Below are 17,348 nucleotides of genomic sequence, written 5' to 3'. Positions count from 1 at the left end.
TTCCAAATGGATGGAAAACCCAATGAAGGAATGAGATGAGAAAGCATGGGCATGTTTTGAGATTGTTACTTGTGGCAAGATGTGGGAAGGGGAGAGCCGTATGATATGAAGAGATGAAGCTGGAGAGGTGCAGTAGGGCTGGGAAGTGGGCGGAGCTCTGTTTCCCTTGTCAAAGAGTTGAGACTTGTTTGGTAAGCAGTAAGAGCCACTGAAGACTTCCTTGTCCAACTTGCTTTGCAAGACTTCTGGCAGCAATGGTCAGTTGAATGGGAGATTCCTTAAGATGTTATAGAAATCTCGGTGTTACAGTGAGAATGAAAATAAGGTAGCTAATGAAAGACATGGAGTTGTAATAGCCAGGATTTAGTCACTGGATTTCAGGGGATAGTAGAAAGGCAAGAAAAGATTGAGGTTTGTGGTCTGAGTTACTTGGGAAAATGCCAATACCATTAACTGAGATGGGAAAAACAATAAATTGTAGAATTTTGGATGATTGTGGTTTGAAGTAGGGATACTCAGTAGTTGGAAATATGCGTCAAATTGGAGGTTAAGTTACAGTTAGAGCTTGCTCAATGTTTTGATTTAGAAAGGACAAGAGGATACAGACTGGACAGTGGATATTGACATTGTCACTTGTAATGTCAATGATAAAGAGTGTAAATTGATACAGCCATTTTGGAAACTTGTTTGGCAGTATCTTGTGAAGGTGAACTTCATAAATTTCACACTTTATGACCCAATATATACCCGGTATATGGGGTGTATATATTCACCAAAAGACCTATACTAAAATGTTTATAGCAGCACTATATATATAGCCCCAAACTAGAAACTCTGAAATTCCCATCAACAATGGGACGGATAGTGTTTATTCATACATTGGAATGCTGTGTAGCCATGGGAATGAATAATGTGTAGTCACTTTTAGCAATATGGATGAATTTCACAAATATGTTGAATGAAATAAGGCTGACTGAGAATACATACTATATAATTCCATTCTTACACAGTTCAAACATACCCTGCTCTGTATGTGGAGTAAGAACCAAGGGTAGTGGTTATCCTTGGAGGGACATGTGATGGGAAGGAAGCTCGAGTGGCCCTTTGCATGCTGGCAGTGTTCTGTTTCTTGATCTGGGGTGTTGATGTGGCTATACACATGTTCAGATTGTGAAAATTGATTGAATTGTGCACTTATATATACTTTTCATAAGTATATTATGCTTTGGTAAAAAGTTTTTAAAATTTAGTCATCAAATTGAGAAAAAATATTTCCAATTCATATTACAGCTTAAAGGCTCATTTCTGTAATATGTAAATAGTTCTGATAAATGATAAAAAGACCAACTACTCAGTATAGAATTAGGTAAAGGATATAAACAGTCTATAGAAAGTGAAATATAAATGATGGTTAAATAAAAAGATTCATTTTTACTTATGGAAAGAAATGCAGAGTAAAACCAACACATGATACTGTTTTTTAGTTATTTTATTGGCAGTGATCCAAAAGTTTGGTAATAAAACGATGTTGGTAAGAGTGTGAGAGAAATAGGTATCCTAGAGCATTATGCGCACAGCCTCTAGGTGCAGCAGTCTTGGAGCATCTAGCAAAATTACAGATGCACATACCCTGTAACCAGGCAGTTCTCCTGGTAATATCTTCTTCAGATACACTTGCACGAATGTATGTGCAGTGTTATTACTTGCACATTGTTCATAATAATGAAAGATTGGAAGCAAAGTGGATGTACAGAATAGGGGACTGATTAAAGTATATCCGTACAAGGAAATTCCCTGTGGGTATTTAAAAAAAAAGAAAAAAAAGGTAGAAGGAACTTTTTAGGTACTGATATGAAACGATCACCAAAATACCGTGTTTCCCCAAAAATAAGACTTAGCCAGACAATTAGCTCTAATGCATCTTTTGGAGCAAAAATTAATGTAAGACCAGGTCTTATTTTACTATAAGACTGGGTATAATATAATATAACATAATATAATATAATATAATACATATAATACATATAATACCAGGTCTTATATTAATTTTTGCTCCAAAAGACGCCTTAGAGCTGATTGTCTGACTAGGTCTTATTTTCGGGGAAACATGGTAAGTTATTTAAAATCCAAGAAATAGAAAAACATATAAAATATTCTAACATTTGTGTAAAAAGGTGGAAGAGGGAGGACCCATATATTTGTAAATGCATACAATGGAAAGATTTTAAAAAAGGAGTAGAAATTGATTACAGGAATCAAACTACTTGAACTCAAAAACCAAATAGATTGAAATGTGAGGAGTTTCATGGGTACTTTATACACTGGTGGCTTCTGGAGGTAAGTTGGGCAGGGATGCGGGAGAGATTTTTCAGTGTTGTATTTCCTTTTATGTCATTTGGTTAATCTCTAAAATTTATTGAAGCATATATATATATATGCTATATATATATATATGGCATATATATATATTTAACTACGTGGACATATTACTATTAAAGGAAAAATAAATAGATAATGGAAGACTTTAATGAAACTGTCTTTGTGGGATGACAGGCATGGGTGGTGAGGTAATAGAGAAAATGATTATGGAAAGCTATTAAAAAGTTTGATGGAAGGAAAGAAAGGATGGACAAGATCAAGGGAAATCTGGGAATGAAATGGGAGCCTTTTAATAGGAAGGGGGAAGGGAATTTTGAAAATGTAAGAGATACTCAGAAGAGGAAGATTGGACCAAGGGCATAATTTTTATAATGTCAAAGTCATTTTAAATGAAAACTTGCCTACTTTGTTCAGAAAATTTACTAAAGAGATGCTATTCCTCTTCCCCATCTCTGCCCTCTCTGATAGTTCCATATAGCTGAGGTACTACATTACTTCTGGGCAGGGAGCGGTTGAAGGAATGGGACATAAAGGCTGCTTCAAAATTTAACAACTAAAGTATTCAGGAGATACTTGAAAGGACTGTTTTAGATTTGGCAAACAGTTGAGCATAGACTGAAAAAATGAAGTTCTGCTTTCTCATAATTTGTGAATAATTTCTGATGAGCATGCAAGGTAATAATATTGTAGATTCTTAACTGAAGAATCTTAAAGTTAAGAGAAAAAGTACTTATGAATATAATACAGCATTTGGAACTGTTTACTTAGCGATTTAAAAACATGTGCTATTTAACTCATTGAAGTAAATTATGTTTTCTGGGTTACTTTCTTATGGACTGATTTCCTACTTCCTTTCTCTTGGCTGTTAGATTTGGTTGGTTGATATTTGCACATTTTTAGGGCAGTGGTTTTTTTTAACTTACTTTGAGTTATGGAACCCCATAGAAAAGCTTCATAGAAAACTTATGTGGAAGATACTGTTTTGCGTGTGATTCCAGGAACTTCATGGTTCTCCGGATGCTCATTCATAGACCTCTAGGTTAGAATGTGTTTATTTAAGAAGTGATAGGTTCCCAAGGTAAAGAGCTATCCTAACCTAACAAGTATGAATTCTGGTGCTCTACTTTTCCTAACTGGAAATATTCTCCTGTATCTATTCTCATTTTGTCTCAAGATGTTAATGTTGGAGTGTGAGGGTTTTCAAAAGGGCATTTTGGATCTGATTAGCCCTTGATGGACTGTTGAGAGTGGGGGACATGTCTTGTGTTTGGGCCACAATTGTACTGTCCCTTCTGAGTTGCTGTTCACTCTTCCCCTCTCTGCTACTTTCCTGAAGTACCAGGTAAAGGTGCAGAGTGGGCACCAGATATGCAGTGTGGAGTCTAGCCTGCAGACATTTCTGATTTAGCCACCATGTTTAAAATTCTTTTTAATTTTAATATCTTGAGCAGGATTACATGCTTTCTAGTTTGCCACTGTCCCACCACTGCCTATTGTGTTATAACTAGCCCTCTTTGCTCATTCACCCCGAGCCTCTGAGACATTTTAGTTTGTGGTCTTGGCTTAGAGGTTGAAGGTGTCTGGGCCCATTCATTTCCCTAAAGTGAACTGAGGTGCTTATAGGAACTTACAGGACAGACATTGGGTGACCATTATCCCTGTTTACCCAGGTTGTGGGGTTTGCTGGGATATGGGACTTTTCCTTTCTAAAACTGGGACAGTCCTAGGCAAATGGATGGTTGGGCACGCCAGCAGACATCTTCATGACAAGTTTACAGAATGGCTTGTCAGTCTCATGGTTCCAGATGAAATTCCATCGGTACTCAACGTGTGCCAAATCTTCAAAGCTAAAATTAATGTGAATCTTATTTTAAAATTATTTTTTCAGTTACAGTTGACATTCAGTATTATTTTATATTAGTTTCCGATGTACCGCTTAATGATTAGATATTTGTATAATTTATGCAGTGATCCCCCGAATCATCTAGTACCCACCTGGCACTATATATACATAGTATTGCAACATTATTGACTATATTTTCTGTGCTGTACTTTACATCCACATGGCTATTTTGTAACTACCAATTTGGGTTTCCTAATTCCTTCACCTTATTCACCACGCTCTCTAACCCCCTCTCTGAAAACTGTCAATTTGTTCTATCTTTGAATCTGTTTCTGTTTTGTTCTTTTATTTTGTTCTGTAGATTCCAAACTTGCATTGTAAAGCTCTTTTAGTAAATTAGGATACCTTAGTAACTGATTAAATCAGTCACAGTAGAGTGTTCATTACATAAAATTTGAGAACCACAGACTTAATGTACTTAATACAGGTGTATCGGTCGTGTGATAGAAGCTTTCACATACTTTTTAAAAATTTTATTTCTTTAGTATTTCATTTTCCCTTCTAGCTAAGTTTTATTTATATGCTAGTATTTAATTAGCACTTGTATAATTTTATAAACCTATTCTTTTTAAGCTGAGGCATTGGACTTGATTGCACAAGATGAAGAAGAATTTAATAAAGAGCACCAATTTATTCAGGTTTGTATTTCATTGGCATTAACCAAGGTTTAAAATTTTTCCTGTATTAATTAATTTAAATGTAGGCAAAATTTTCATTTCTTTCTGAATATATATATATACACTTAGTAGGGAATTATGTCTTTTTTTCTCATATTTAGACAATTTTTGCTTTTTCTTTCATACTCTATCAATTAAAAAGTAATTAGCATACTGAAGTAATGTTTAATTCACTTAAAGTCACTTTAATCGTTTTCAAAGATATTTCTATAGGTTTTAACCATGTTTTAAAATGAAGTAATGCTATTTGTTTTTATTGATGATGTACTCCTTTCTAAACATTTATATTAATGAAAATCAGTGTTTAATTAAGCAATATTAAAACAATGCATATTATAACTCAAGTATGAAAAATGAATTTCTCTTTTTCTGGACTTCATTACCTTTATTAGCTGCTTAGGCATGAATTTGTCCAAACTTTTTAAAAATTTAAATATATATATTTTTTTAGTTAAATTTTATTTTTGCATATGAGAACAGAAAGAAAGCTTGCTGGGTAAATAAAATGAAACAATAACTTTCTTCCTAGGAAGAAAACATAGATGTCCAGAACACTTCAGTTGCACTAGGGGATATGTCCTGGGGAACTTCAATTAATTACAATTTGTTGAGAAAATCATTTAGCACATCAGATTTGGACAAAGATGATGCCAGTTATTTACGTCTATCTTTAGGAGAGTTCTTTGCTCAAAGATCTGAAGCCCTTGGTTGCCTTGGTGGTGGTTACAATGTGAAAAGAGTAAGTATGATATGTGCTAGAAGTGGTTAAATTGATCAGCCCTTATATTTGAATATTATGATGGTATAGCTAGACCATAATATCTGTAAAGCAGAAACAGAATAGGAGCATGATAGAATAGTGGTAAAAAGCTTAGGTTTAACAGTTGGTCAGACCCTGACTCCAGTCCTAACTCTGCCTTTTAATGAGTTCAATGACTTAAAACAATTGGCTTAACTCCTCTATGCCTTAATTTTCCAGTTTCTAAAATGGAATGCTATTTTATAGGGTTTTGAGAATTAAATGTGATGGTACATGTAAAGCATTTAGCACCAAACCTAACATGCAGTAATTATTCAGTACTTGTTAGTTGATATCATTATGTCATTGGTTGGTGGGAGGAATTTAAAGATTCATTGTTTTGATCTGTTGTTTAAAAACATTTTGAAATATAAGAGTGTTTTGGTTTAATAATATGTAATACATGTAAGAAAAATGCAAGCAATAGTGATAAGTTCTGTGAAGAATGAGTGAGGATAAGGTGCTGCTTTAGCAGTGGTGGTCAGGGTGACATCTGAGGAGATAGCATTGAACTGGGACCTAAATGATGAGAGAGAAGGAAGCAGTCGCCAAAAGATCTGGAGGAAGTCTGTTCCCAGTAAACAGAGACCATATACATGAAGGTAGGTAGAAACTGGAGTGGCATATTGGAGGAACAGAAAGCAGGCAAATAGAGCTAACGTGAGTGGGAGTGGGGGAGGGTAGGATGGATTAAATGGTAGAAGTAGACAAAGGCCAGATCATGGGGGATCCTTGTAGGACTTGGGATCATCTCATATTAACTGGGAAGAAGTACTTGGAGGCATGAAGCAACTTTGTTGTGGTGCCTTGGTGACAGGATGCTAAATACTTATGTTAGGAGCTTGAGTGGAGAAGGCAGTGAACCACAGAGGAAGAGTAGAAGCAGGCAGAGAGGCTTAGTACATGGGAAGAGATGTGATGAAGGCTGTGGTCTAGGTTGATAGTACAGAAACAGAAAAATTCAGGGACTCAAGATTTCTTTTGGCGGTAGAGTCAAAGGACTAAGTTGATAAACTCCATATAGGGAGTTTGGGTTGGATGGAGTATTTATCAAAACTGGATTTCACTGAGAGTATAGCTTAAAATAATAGCTATGGTGTTAAGAACTCACAGTTGATTTACAGAACTTGAATTTGAAACTGAACTGTGAGTCCTGTCTGTGCAGTGAATTAAAAAATGAAAATAAATACAGTGGTACCTCGGTTTTCAAATGTCTCCATTGACTAACATTTTGTTTTATGAATGTAAACCCAGAGGTAAATGCGTCGGTTTTCGAACATGACTCGGAAGTCGAACATGTCACACGGCTTCCGCTGAGTGCAAGATCCTGAGGCCTAGCTGTCTGCTGTTTTCGAATGTTTCAAAATTCATGGATTATGTTCGAACACCGAGGTACCACTGTACTTTAGAGAGACAGATTTTTTTGCCAGGATCGATTGGGATTTTTGATATGAGAGAAGTTGAAGTGTCACTGAATTCCTTACTAAACAGATAAAGCACTGGATCATGGAAAAATAGATCTATCAATTGGAATTTCTATTTTGGTATTAGTTATGAAATGTTACTTGCATTCAAGTTGCTGGATCAAGGGAAGAAATTTCCAAGTTAATATCAATTAAAAAGTGAGTGCATTTAACGATTCACATTTTAGGCCTATTATGTGAAAGTTCTGTAAGAAAGACAAGTGTGAATTCCCTGATGTTTAGCAAGCTCCTTGAATATATAATCCTTTCTGAAACTCTCATCCAAGTCAGTAGGAAGATACCAAACTTAATACAGATATATATATTTTTTTAGGGGAACAGGACTTTATTGGGGAACAGTGTGTACTTCCAGGACTTTTTTCCAAGTCAAGTTGTTGTCCTTTCAATCTTAGTTGTGGAGGGCGCAGCTCAGCTCCAGGTTCAGTTGCCGTTTTCTAGTTGCAGGGTCACAGCCCACCATCCCTTGGAGGAGTCGAACCGGCAACCTTGTGGTTGAGAGGATGTGCTCCAACCAGCTGAGCCATCTGGGAGCTCAGTGGCAGCTCATCTCAAGGTGCCGTGTTCAATCTTAGTTGCAGGGGGCGCTACCCACCATCCCTTGCAGGAGTCAAGGAATCGAACTGGCAACCTTGTGTTTGAGAGGATGCGGTCCAACCAACTGAGCCATCCGGGAGCTCAGCGGCAGCTCTTCTCAAGGTGCCGTGCTCAATCTTAGTTGCAAGGGGCGCTGCCCATCATACCTTGCGGGACCTGAGGAGTTGAACTGGCATCCTTGTGGTTGAGAGCCCACTGGCCCATGTGGGAATCTAACCGGCAGCCTTCGGAGTTAGGAGCATGGAGCTCTAACCGTCTGAGCCACCGGGCCGGCCCCTTAATACAGATATTTGAGGATGTATTTATTGTGTAAAATAAAATACCCTTATAGTATAAGTTAAAGGAAGGCAGGACATTTTGTCTTTTTCTCACTGTTACGTCACTGGTGTTTGTTAGCAGTGCCTGACACATAGTAGATGCTCAATAATAATTATCGTAGGAACAAAGTGTCATTTCTTGGTTGTTTTAATTTGGATTTTTTAGTAAGGGCAACTTGGAAATATTTAGTTCCGATGTTTAAAGATAACTAGCAATAAGGAAATGAGTTTTATTTGGACTTTTAAAGTTCATCTCTAGTAATTTAAGATTAAATGGAAAGAATTATTTTGTTGTAGTCATTTAGCTAGGTTAGCAAAATTGAGATAAATTAGTACAGAATTTCTCAAAGCAGTTGAAAATCAATGAAATAATTCACGTTTATTTTGTAGCCATCCTTTGGTTATTTTATTAGATCTCCAGATAAGAGAGAACCTGTTGCTTTAATAAGAAAATCTGATTTATCAAGAAGTAATTTGGAAAAAGAAGTGGCTAATCTTAACCATGATCTATTTTCAGGTAATGGATTAAATGAAGTGTTTTTAGTAACCCTTTTTTTAAACCTGTAAATTAAGTAGTTGTGTTATTACATTCTTTATGAGTGAAAATGTATAAACTACTTAGATCTTTTGCAGTATTAGTTACAGATTTGATTCTTATATTGCCTTTTTTATTTAAAGTGGAATCAAGTCAGCTAAAACCCACCTAAATGCTTTTGTAAAACTCAAAATAAATGAAACTCAAAGTAAATGAAATATAATTTGTTCAAATGGGCTAGTTAACTTTGGCCTATTAAACAACTGAGTTAATGAATTATAACTATTTTTACTATTTAGGTAGGCTTAAAGAGGTATTTCGAGATTTAGATTGTGATAGTCTAAGTATGATAAATATCTGTGATAAATATTTTAAATCAAATTTTTTTGGTTAAAATACAATGATCAAATACCTACTTATTGCTAATACAATGTCTGGTGCTACATATCACATAAAATTGTACAAGATATGCTCCAGTTCTTAAAGAGCCTATGTGCCAATAGAGAAGCTGGGATGAAGAGGATATATACGTATATACGTGTGTGTGTGTATATATATATATAGTTGAGTTTCTATTACTTCTATTAAAGAAGTAATCATTTTTTAAAATTCAACTTACTGTTTATTTGTGAAATGCTTAAAGCGAGAAAATATTAAATGAGTTTGTCAGTATTTGCAAGGGAGAAATTAAAATCCGGTTTTCTTCAAAGTTCAGACTTTGCAGAACTGAGTCAAATTAACAGTGGTATGGTCTTTTGTCCTATTGACTACATTTACTCAGTTTTTCTGAGGATGCGTTAGATATTTGGGGTAAAAAGATTTCTTCCTTGGCAATTATGTTGAGTGATCTTTATCTCACAGATTGTTTCTATGAGATAGTATATAGATATAAGTTGAATGTTGTATATTTTCTACAGGAGACTTAAGTGAACAATCAAAGGCACAGCTAAGTGAAGGATCAATTACACTTCAGGCTGAAGAACTGGAGAGTATTTCACAAGTGGGTGAAAATGATGTGACATTAACTGCCAATAAAGGCAAAACAGAGGTATTGTAAGCCTTTCATGAAGGAAAGCTAAAACATGTTGTCATAGTTCTTGTCTAAGATCAAGATAAGGTCATAATGTGGAAAATATATGCAGTATAATGGTTGGCTTTTGTTTTTTCAGTTTTATAATAAGTGTCCTTTAAATTTTTAAAAACACTTTTTTTAATCAGTGCATAATAAACATACAAAAGAGTTTATAAATCAAATTTATGGTCAGTGAGATATATAACTAGTACTTGTGCACAACCCCCCCAACATACACACACACACACACACACACACACAAACACACACACACACGTCAAGAAAGAGCATTGCCAGCAGCCCAGAAATCAATTTTTTGCCACTCCTGAACTTTACTTTCTCCTGTTTGACCTTAGCATTGTATTAATTTCACCTGTTTTTGAACTTTGTATATTAGAAGTTATGTAGTATGTATTCTTTTTTTACTTAATGTTTGTTGGATGCAACTATTTTGTTAAATATAATAGTAGCTTATTTTCATTACTATGTAGTATTCTGTTATATGAATATTTTACAGTTGATATATCCGTTCTACTGTTGATGGACAGTTGGGATCTATCATATGTCAATATAACACTGTTAAATATTGTAGCTTTATAATAAGTCTTGATATCTAGTAAAATAAGGCCTCCCTCTTTTATTTCCTTAAAAGTATCTTGGCTGTTTTTGGCCCTTTGCATTTCCATATGTATTTTAAAATCATAGTGTCACCATCCACAAACCAACCAACCAGCAACCATGTTGGACTTTTAAGTGGAATTGCATTTAATCTATAGAACAGTAAAACTGACATCTTTATAATAATTGAATCTTCTAGTCCATTTTGGTTTTAATTTCTCTGTATTTTATGATCTTTTTGTACAAATATTTTTGTACATCTTTTAGGATTTCTTCCTAAGTTGTAGAAACATTATTTTAATATTTCTTCATTTTCCATTTGTTGTGGCTAAACAAAAGCATTTTTAAAATATACTCACCTTATATTCAGCAACTATGCTAAATTTACTATTAACTACAATAAATTCTGTAGATTCTTTGGATTTTTCTATACATATACAGTTTTATCATCTGAGAATAACAATTTTATTCCTTTCTAATTTTTATACCATCATTTCTTTCTCTGGCCTTCATTGACTACATCTTGGAACAGTGTTAAATAGAAGTAATGATGTCAGGTTTCCCTGACTCAGTGGTAAAGCTTTTCAGTATTTTATCTTTAAATTTCGTATATACTGTAGGTTTTTACTTATCAGATTAAGAAAATTCCCATCTAACATTTATTTGCTAATTTTGTTTTTGTTTTTAACTTGTAAGGGGATTGAATCTTGTCAAATGCTTTTTTGCACTATCAAGATAAACATGAGCTTTCTCTTTTTATAATTTGGTGAATTACACTAAATGGTTTTTGAATGTTAAACTGTTTTGCACTTGGAATAAATCTCACTTGGGTCATGATACATTATCCTCTTTATAGATCCTTGGACTTAGTTGCTAATAGTTTGTTCAGAATTTTGCATCTATGTTCATGAGTGAGATAAATGCCCTTTCTTATAATGTTTTTGTTTGGTTTGGTTTGAAGGTTTTGCTGGTCTCATTTTTTTCCATTTTTCTGGAAAAGTTTTTGTAAGGTTGGCACTGTTTTTCTTTAGATTTTCGTAGAATATGTTCATGAAATCATCTGAGTCTGGAATTAAAAATATTAAAAACTAATATTTCTTAACAGCAGATTCAATTTCTTTAGTAGTTATAGGATGATTCTGATGTTTATTTTTGTAAATCGTTTTCTAGGAGTTAAAATTTTTTATCTCAGCTTGAAAATATATCACTTTAACATTGATCATTATACTCTCTTATGATTATTTAATATGTTAGGTTCTTAGGAGATGTCGTCTTTGTCATTTCTAATATTGGCTATTTTGCCTTTCTCTTGGACAGTCTTACCAGGTATTTCTCAATTGTATTAATGTATCAATTTTATTTATTCTCTGTTTTCTATTCCATGTTTTTTTATTTTTATTTCTCTCCTTCTACTCTCTGTGGATTTAATTTTGTTGTTTTTCTAACTTCTTGAGATGAATGCTTAGCTTTTTGATTTCTCTGCCTTGTTGATTTTTCTGTTTTACTCATATAAGCATCTGATGGTACAAATTTCCCCCAAAGTGAGGGTCTTACTGTATCCCATACTTTCTTTTTTCATCCCGTATGTTTTGATAAGTCATATTTTCATTATCACTTCATTCAGTGTATTTTCTCATTTCTACGACCCACCGGTATTTAAAGTGCATTGCTTAGTTTACAAACATTTACGAATTTAAAAATTTTGATTCTAAGTTACTTGTACTACAGTCAGAGAGTTTTTGTTTTTAGTCCTTTGAAATTTTTTGAGACATGATGTATGTTTCAACATTTGTTCAGTTTTTGAAAATGTTTTGTATGCACTTGAAAGGAATGCCATTTGTGAGATTGTTGGTTGCCCTCTTCTGTATATTTCATTTAGGTACAATTTGTTAAATCATGATCAAACTATCTACATTCTTAAACTTATTCTTTCAGTTACTATTCTTTCATAATTAGTTAGTTAATTATTCTTTCAGCTTATTCTTTCAGTTAGGTATTAAAATCTCTTGCTAAGATTGTGAATTTATCTGTTATTCATTATGAGTCTGTCAATATTTGCTTTAAAAATTTCAAGGCTAAACAAAACTCATACATACAGAGAACAGATTGGTAGTTGCCAGAGGGGAAAGGCTTAGGGGGTGGGTGGTAAGGATGAAGGGGGTCAAGAGGTACAAACTTTGGTTATGTAATAAATAAGGAATGGGGGTGTAATACACAAATAAAAATAAGTACTAGGTGTAATGTACAACATGATAACTACAGTTAGCACTGATGCATGCTAGGCAGTCATTCATCACATAAAGATGTTTTGGTCAACAATGGACTGTATATATGTCGGTGGTCCCATAAGATTATAATGGAGCTGAAGAATTCCTATCGCCTAGTGACATCATAATTTGTCATAATATCATAGCGAAACACATTATTCACATGTTTGTGATGCTGGTGTAAACAAATGTATTTAATGCCAGTCGTATAAAAGTTTAGCACATATAGTTATATGCAGTACATAATACTTGATAATGATAACTATGTTACTGGTTTATGTATTTACTATACTTTTTATTGTTATTTTAGAGTGTAGTCTTTTAATGTGTAAAAAAAAGTTTGCTGTAAAACAGCATGCCTTGTTACATCAGCAGCAGCCACGTACATCTCATGTTTACCCATCATTTTCTCTTGTGCTTAAGTGAATCTTGTGTTTTGTTTATCGTGGCTCCTAAGTGTAAAAAATCCATCGTTAACGTTGCCAGTAAGAGGCTATATCAGGTGATTGACCTGGAAATGAAATTAAAAGTTACTGAGGACACCGTTTTGGGGGCTCGTCTGTAGTGGACGTTTTCAGAGTAGCCAACCTGGAGCCTGTGCGCCCCTGCACTGTCTTTTGTGAAAGCCTGAACTGGCTGTGTAGTTCTCTCACTTTGTCTCGTAGCCATGTCCACCAACGAGGGTGCTAATTCACCAGCTGCACTCCTTAACAGATTCAAAAACAAAGGGAAAGACAGTACAGAAATGAGACAGCGCCAAATAGAAGTTAATGTGGAGCTGAGGAAAGCTAAGAATGATGACCAGATGCTGAAAAGGAGAAATGTAAGCTTGTTTCCTAAAGGTGCTGCTTTATTGCAGGAAAACCACAACAGCCAGGGCACTATAAATTGGTCTATTAAGGACATTGTCAAAGGCATGAATAGCAATAATTTGGAAAGCCAGTTCCAAACTTACTCAAACTGCTAGGATTCTGCTTTCTAGGGAAAAACAGCCACCCACAGACAATATAATCTGGGCTGGCTTGATTCCAGAATTTGTATCCTCTTTGGGCAGAACTGATTGTAGTCCCATTCAGTTTGAATATGCTTAGGCCCTCACTAACATTGCTTCTGGAACATCAGCAATGTTCTTTCAGTTAGGTATTAGACCAAGGCTGTTAGGTATTAGACCAATAGACCAAGGCTGTAGTAGATGGAGGTGCTATGCCAGCATTCATTTCTCTATTGGCATTGCCCTGTGCTCTAGGAAACATTGCAGGTGATGGTTCAGTATTTTTTTTCTTTTTTTTAAAATTAATTTCAGGTGCACAAGACAAAGTAATACTTAGATGTTTATCATTTATATCCCTCACACTGTGTGAGCCCCCCTCCCCCCATCCACTATCCCTCTGACATCTCAGAGCCATTACATTTCCACTGTCTCTATTCCTAATGCTGTACTCCACTTGTAAGTATGTACATACATATATATATATATACATATACATGTATATGTGTATATATATATATATATATATATCAAATTATAGTGGGCATTCATTATTGTTCAGTTTCAGCTTCAGGTGTACAGTGCGGTGATCAGGCATCTACATCATCCCTGAGGTGGTCTCCCTAACGAGACAAGTGTCCATCGGATACCCTACAAAATCTTTACAACATTATTGGTTACATTCCCCAAATTAATTTTCAAAACCCTGTGGCCATCTTGTGGTTACTGACTGTTTTCTAATCCCCTCACCTTCCCCCCATCCCCCCTCCCATCAAGCAACCCTCAGTTTTTCCTCTATGTGATGGTTCAATATTTTGAGATGTGGTTATCAAGTATGGTGCACTGTTGGCTCTTCTTGCAGTTCCCGATAATGTCTGTCATCTTTACCATGTGGTTACTTACGTACTCTTACTTGGACACTTTGTCACAACAAAAATCAAACCTTTGTCACAACAAAAATCCTGCTTCCCCGTTAGATGCTGTTGAGCAAATTCTTCCTATTTCAGTTCGAACTCCTGATGGAGTTCGTTTCCTCCATCATCGTGATGATCCAGAAGTATTAGCAGATAGCTGCTGGACCATTTCCTACCTTACTGATGGTCCAAATGAATGGATTGAAATAGTCGTGAAAACAGGAATTGTGCCCTAACTTGTGAAGCTTCGTGGAGCCTACTGAATTGCCAATTATGACTCTTGCACTAAGAGCCATAGGAAGTATTATAATAACTGGGACAGATGAACAGACTCAGGTTGTAGTAGATGTGGGAGCACTTGCTGTCTTTCCCAGCCTGCTAACAAACTCCAAAACTAATATTCAGAAGGAAGCTACATGGATAGTGTCAAACCTCACAGCTGGTCGCCAGGACCATATACAACAAGTTAGGAATCATCGATCAATCCCATTCCTCATTGGTGTTCGCTCTAAGGCAAACTTCAAGACACAAAAGGAAGCTATATAGCTTGTAACCAACTATGTATACTTGTACAAGTGGTGTACTATTTGAACTTGTTGTATACCTCATTCATTTTGGCATAATAGAACCATTGATGAACCTCTTAACTGTGAAAGATATCAAAATTATTCTGGTTATTCTAGATGCCATTTGAAATATCTTTCAGGCTGCTGAGAAACTAGGTGAAACTGAGAAACTTAGTATAAATGATTGAAGAATGTGGAGGTTTGGACAAAATTGAAGCTCTAAAAAACCATGGAAATGAGTCTATGTATAAAGCTTCATTAAACTTGATTGAGAAGTAGTTCTCTGTAGAGGAAGATCAAAATGTACTAGCATCTACCTCTGAAGGCTGTACATTCCAAGTTTAGGATGGCACTCCTGGAACATTTAGCTTTTAGATTGTACAGCTCAGGCATAAAGTTGTTGTGTACTATGTTTCTATGTTTGGTATAAGTTTGTCTTACTGTTTCTCCATTAAGAATTCTTTTTAAATGTGGTTTGTTATTGTAGCACTTTTTACAAACAAAACTGTACTTGAACAGTTCCAAACTACATGCTGTATGAAGCTTCTCCTCTCAGTGGGTTTCTTTTCTATGTGCAATTTCATATTTTGCAGTGTCCCATAAATAAAGATTAAGTTTTAAAAAAAAGTTACTGAGGACTACGAAGGTGGAAAATCAGTGATGGTTATTGCTTGCCAGTCAGGCATGTCCCATTCCACCAGAGCTACGATCTTGAAGAACAAGTACAAAGTGATGGAAGCTATTACAGGATCTGTTTCACTGAAGGTGACAAGTCTTAACAAAAATTCAAGAAGGACCTATATCAGACATGGAGAAACTTCTAATAATAACTTGGATTGAAGACCAGACACAGAAGTGTATCCCTCCCAGCACCATGACGATCATGGCCCAAGTGAATACAATGGTACCTCGGTTTTCGAACATAATCCGCTCTGGAAGACCGTTCGAGTTCTGAAATGTTCGAAAACAGCCAACAGCTAGGCCTCAGGATCTTGCACTCAGCGGAAGCCGCGTGACATGTTTGACTTTCGAGGTGTGTTCGACCGAAGCATTTACTTCCGGGTTTACGGCATTTGTAAACCAAAATGTTCGTCAACGGAGACGTTCAAAAACCGAGATACTACTGTAGTTTGTGATGTTGAAAGAAAAGGCTGGACTCAACTACAATGTTGAGTTTACTGCTAGCTCTGGGTGGTTTAAATGATTCAAGAATCATTATTCATTACATAATATGAAAGTGAGTGGTGAGTTTGCAAGTGCTGATGAGAAGGTAGCTAAGAATTTTTGGAAACTAGATAAGATTGTGGAAGAAAATTACTTGCCAGAGTAAATATTCAATATGGATGAAACTTTCCTATTTTGGAAACAGATGCCTGAAAGGACTTTGATCCATAAGGAGGCTAAGTCAATGCCAGGTTTCAAGGCTTTAAGGACAGGATAACAGTCTTGCTTTGGGTCAGTGTCCCGGGCTACAAACTGAAACCCTTTGAAAAACCCTTTGGGGCGCAGTGAGAACCCCAAGGCCTTTAAGCACATCAGTAAGCACACACTGTCAGTGTACTTCAGGAGCAGTAAGAAGTCATGGATTACCCAGCTCTTCCAAGATGCCTTCCTGAATTGCTGTGCCAGCAAAATGAAGAAGTTCTGTTTAGAGAATAGCATACCTTTCAAGATTTTCTTATTGTTTATAATTCTCCCAGACATCCTCTTTTTAATGGTGATCTTCATCCCAATGTCAAAGTGGTGTTTCTCCGTCCAGATACCACCTTTTTGATCCCACCACTGGAGCCAGGAGTCATAGCAGCTTTTTAGGCCTGCTACCTGAGGTGGACCTTTGCTCAGGCTCTTGCTGCAACTGAGGAAGACACTGATGCAATTCTGGAAGGATTACAACATCTATGACTGCATCAAGAAGCTTGCTTGGGCTTGGGGTAATGTCACCAAGGAGGGTATAAATGGCATTTGTTGGATGGATATTCATCTGTGACTTCAAAGGATTTTCCAAGGATGAGGATGTTGCAAAAACCAACAAGGCTGTGGTTGAGATGGTGAACAGCTTTAACCTGGGTGTGGATGACGGTGGCATGGAGGAACTCCTGGAGGTGGCTCCTGGGGAACTGACTGAGGAGTTGTTGGAACTGGAACAGGAATGCATAGCTGAAGAAGGGCAAGATAAAGGAAACTACAGGACAAGAAAAAGAAGAGTGCCCAAGGAAATTCACACTGAAAGGTTTA

General features: G+C 35.8%; 1 protein-coding gene and 1 pseudogene across 8 annotated transcripts in view; both read left to right on the top strand.

The window, feature by feature from the left end:
* Positions 1–17,348, top strand: part of CEP192 (centrosomal protein 192) — a 148,387-nt gene that overhangs the window by 45,456 nt on the left and 85,583 nt on the right. For all 8 annotated transcript variants that reach the window (XM_033087616.1, XM_033087615.1, XM_033087619.1 and 5 more), the window contains 4 exons: positions 4,856–4,920; positions 5,489–5,698; positions 8,544–8,670; positions 9,606–9,736. In XM_033087616.1, the coding sequence (XP_032943507.1) occupies positions 4,856–4,920; positions 5,489–5,698; positions 8,544–8,670; positions 9,606–9,736 (533 nt within the window). The remainder of the gene's footprint in view (positions 1–4,855; positions 4,921–5,488; positions 5,699–8,543; positions 8,671–9,605; positions 9,737–17,348) is intronic.
* On the top strand, positions 13,313–15,488 carry LOC117011878 (importin subunit alpha-1-like; annotated as a pseudogene).

This window comes from Rhinolophus ferrumequinum, chromosome 19 (genome assembly GCF_004115265.2).
Source record: "Rhinolophus ferrumequinum isolate MPI-CBG mRhiFer1 chromosome 19, mRhiFer1_v1.p, whole genome shotgun sequence".
Taxonomy (NCBI): domain Eukaryota; kingdom Metazoa; phylum Chordata; class Mammalia; order Chiroptera; family Rhinolophidae; genus Rhinolophus; species Rhinolophus ferrumequinum.
Note: the sequence above shows the minus strand (reverse complement) of the source record. Positions and strands in the feature narration are given on the sequence as shown.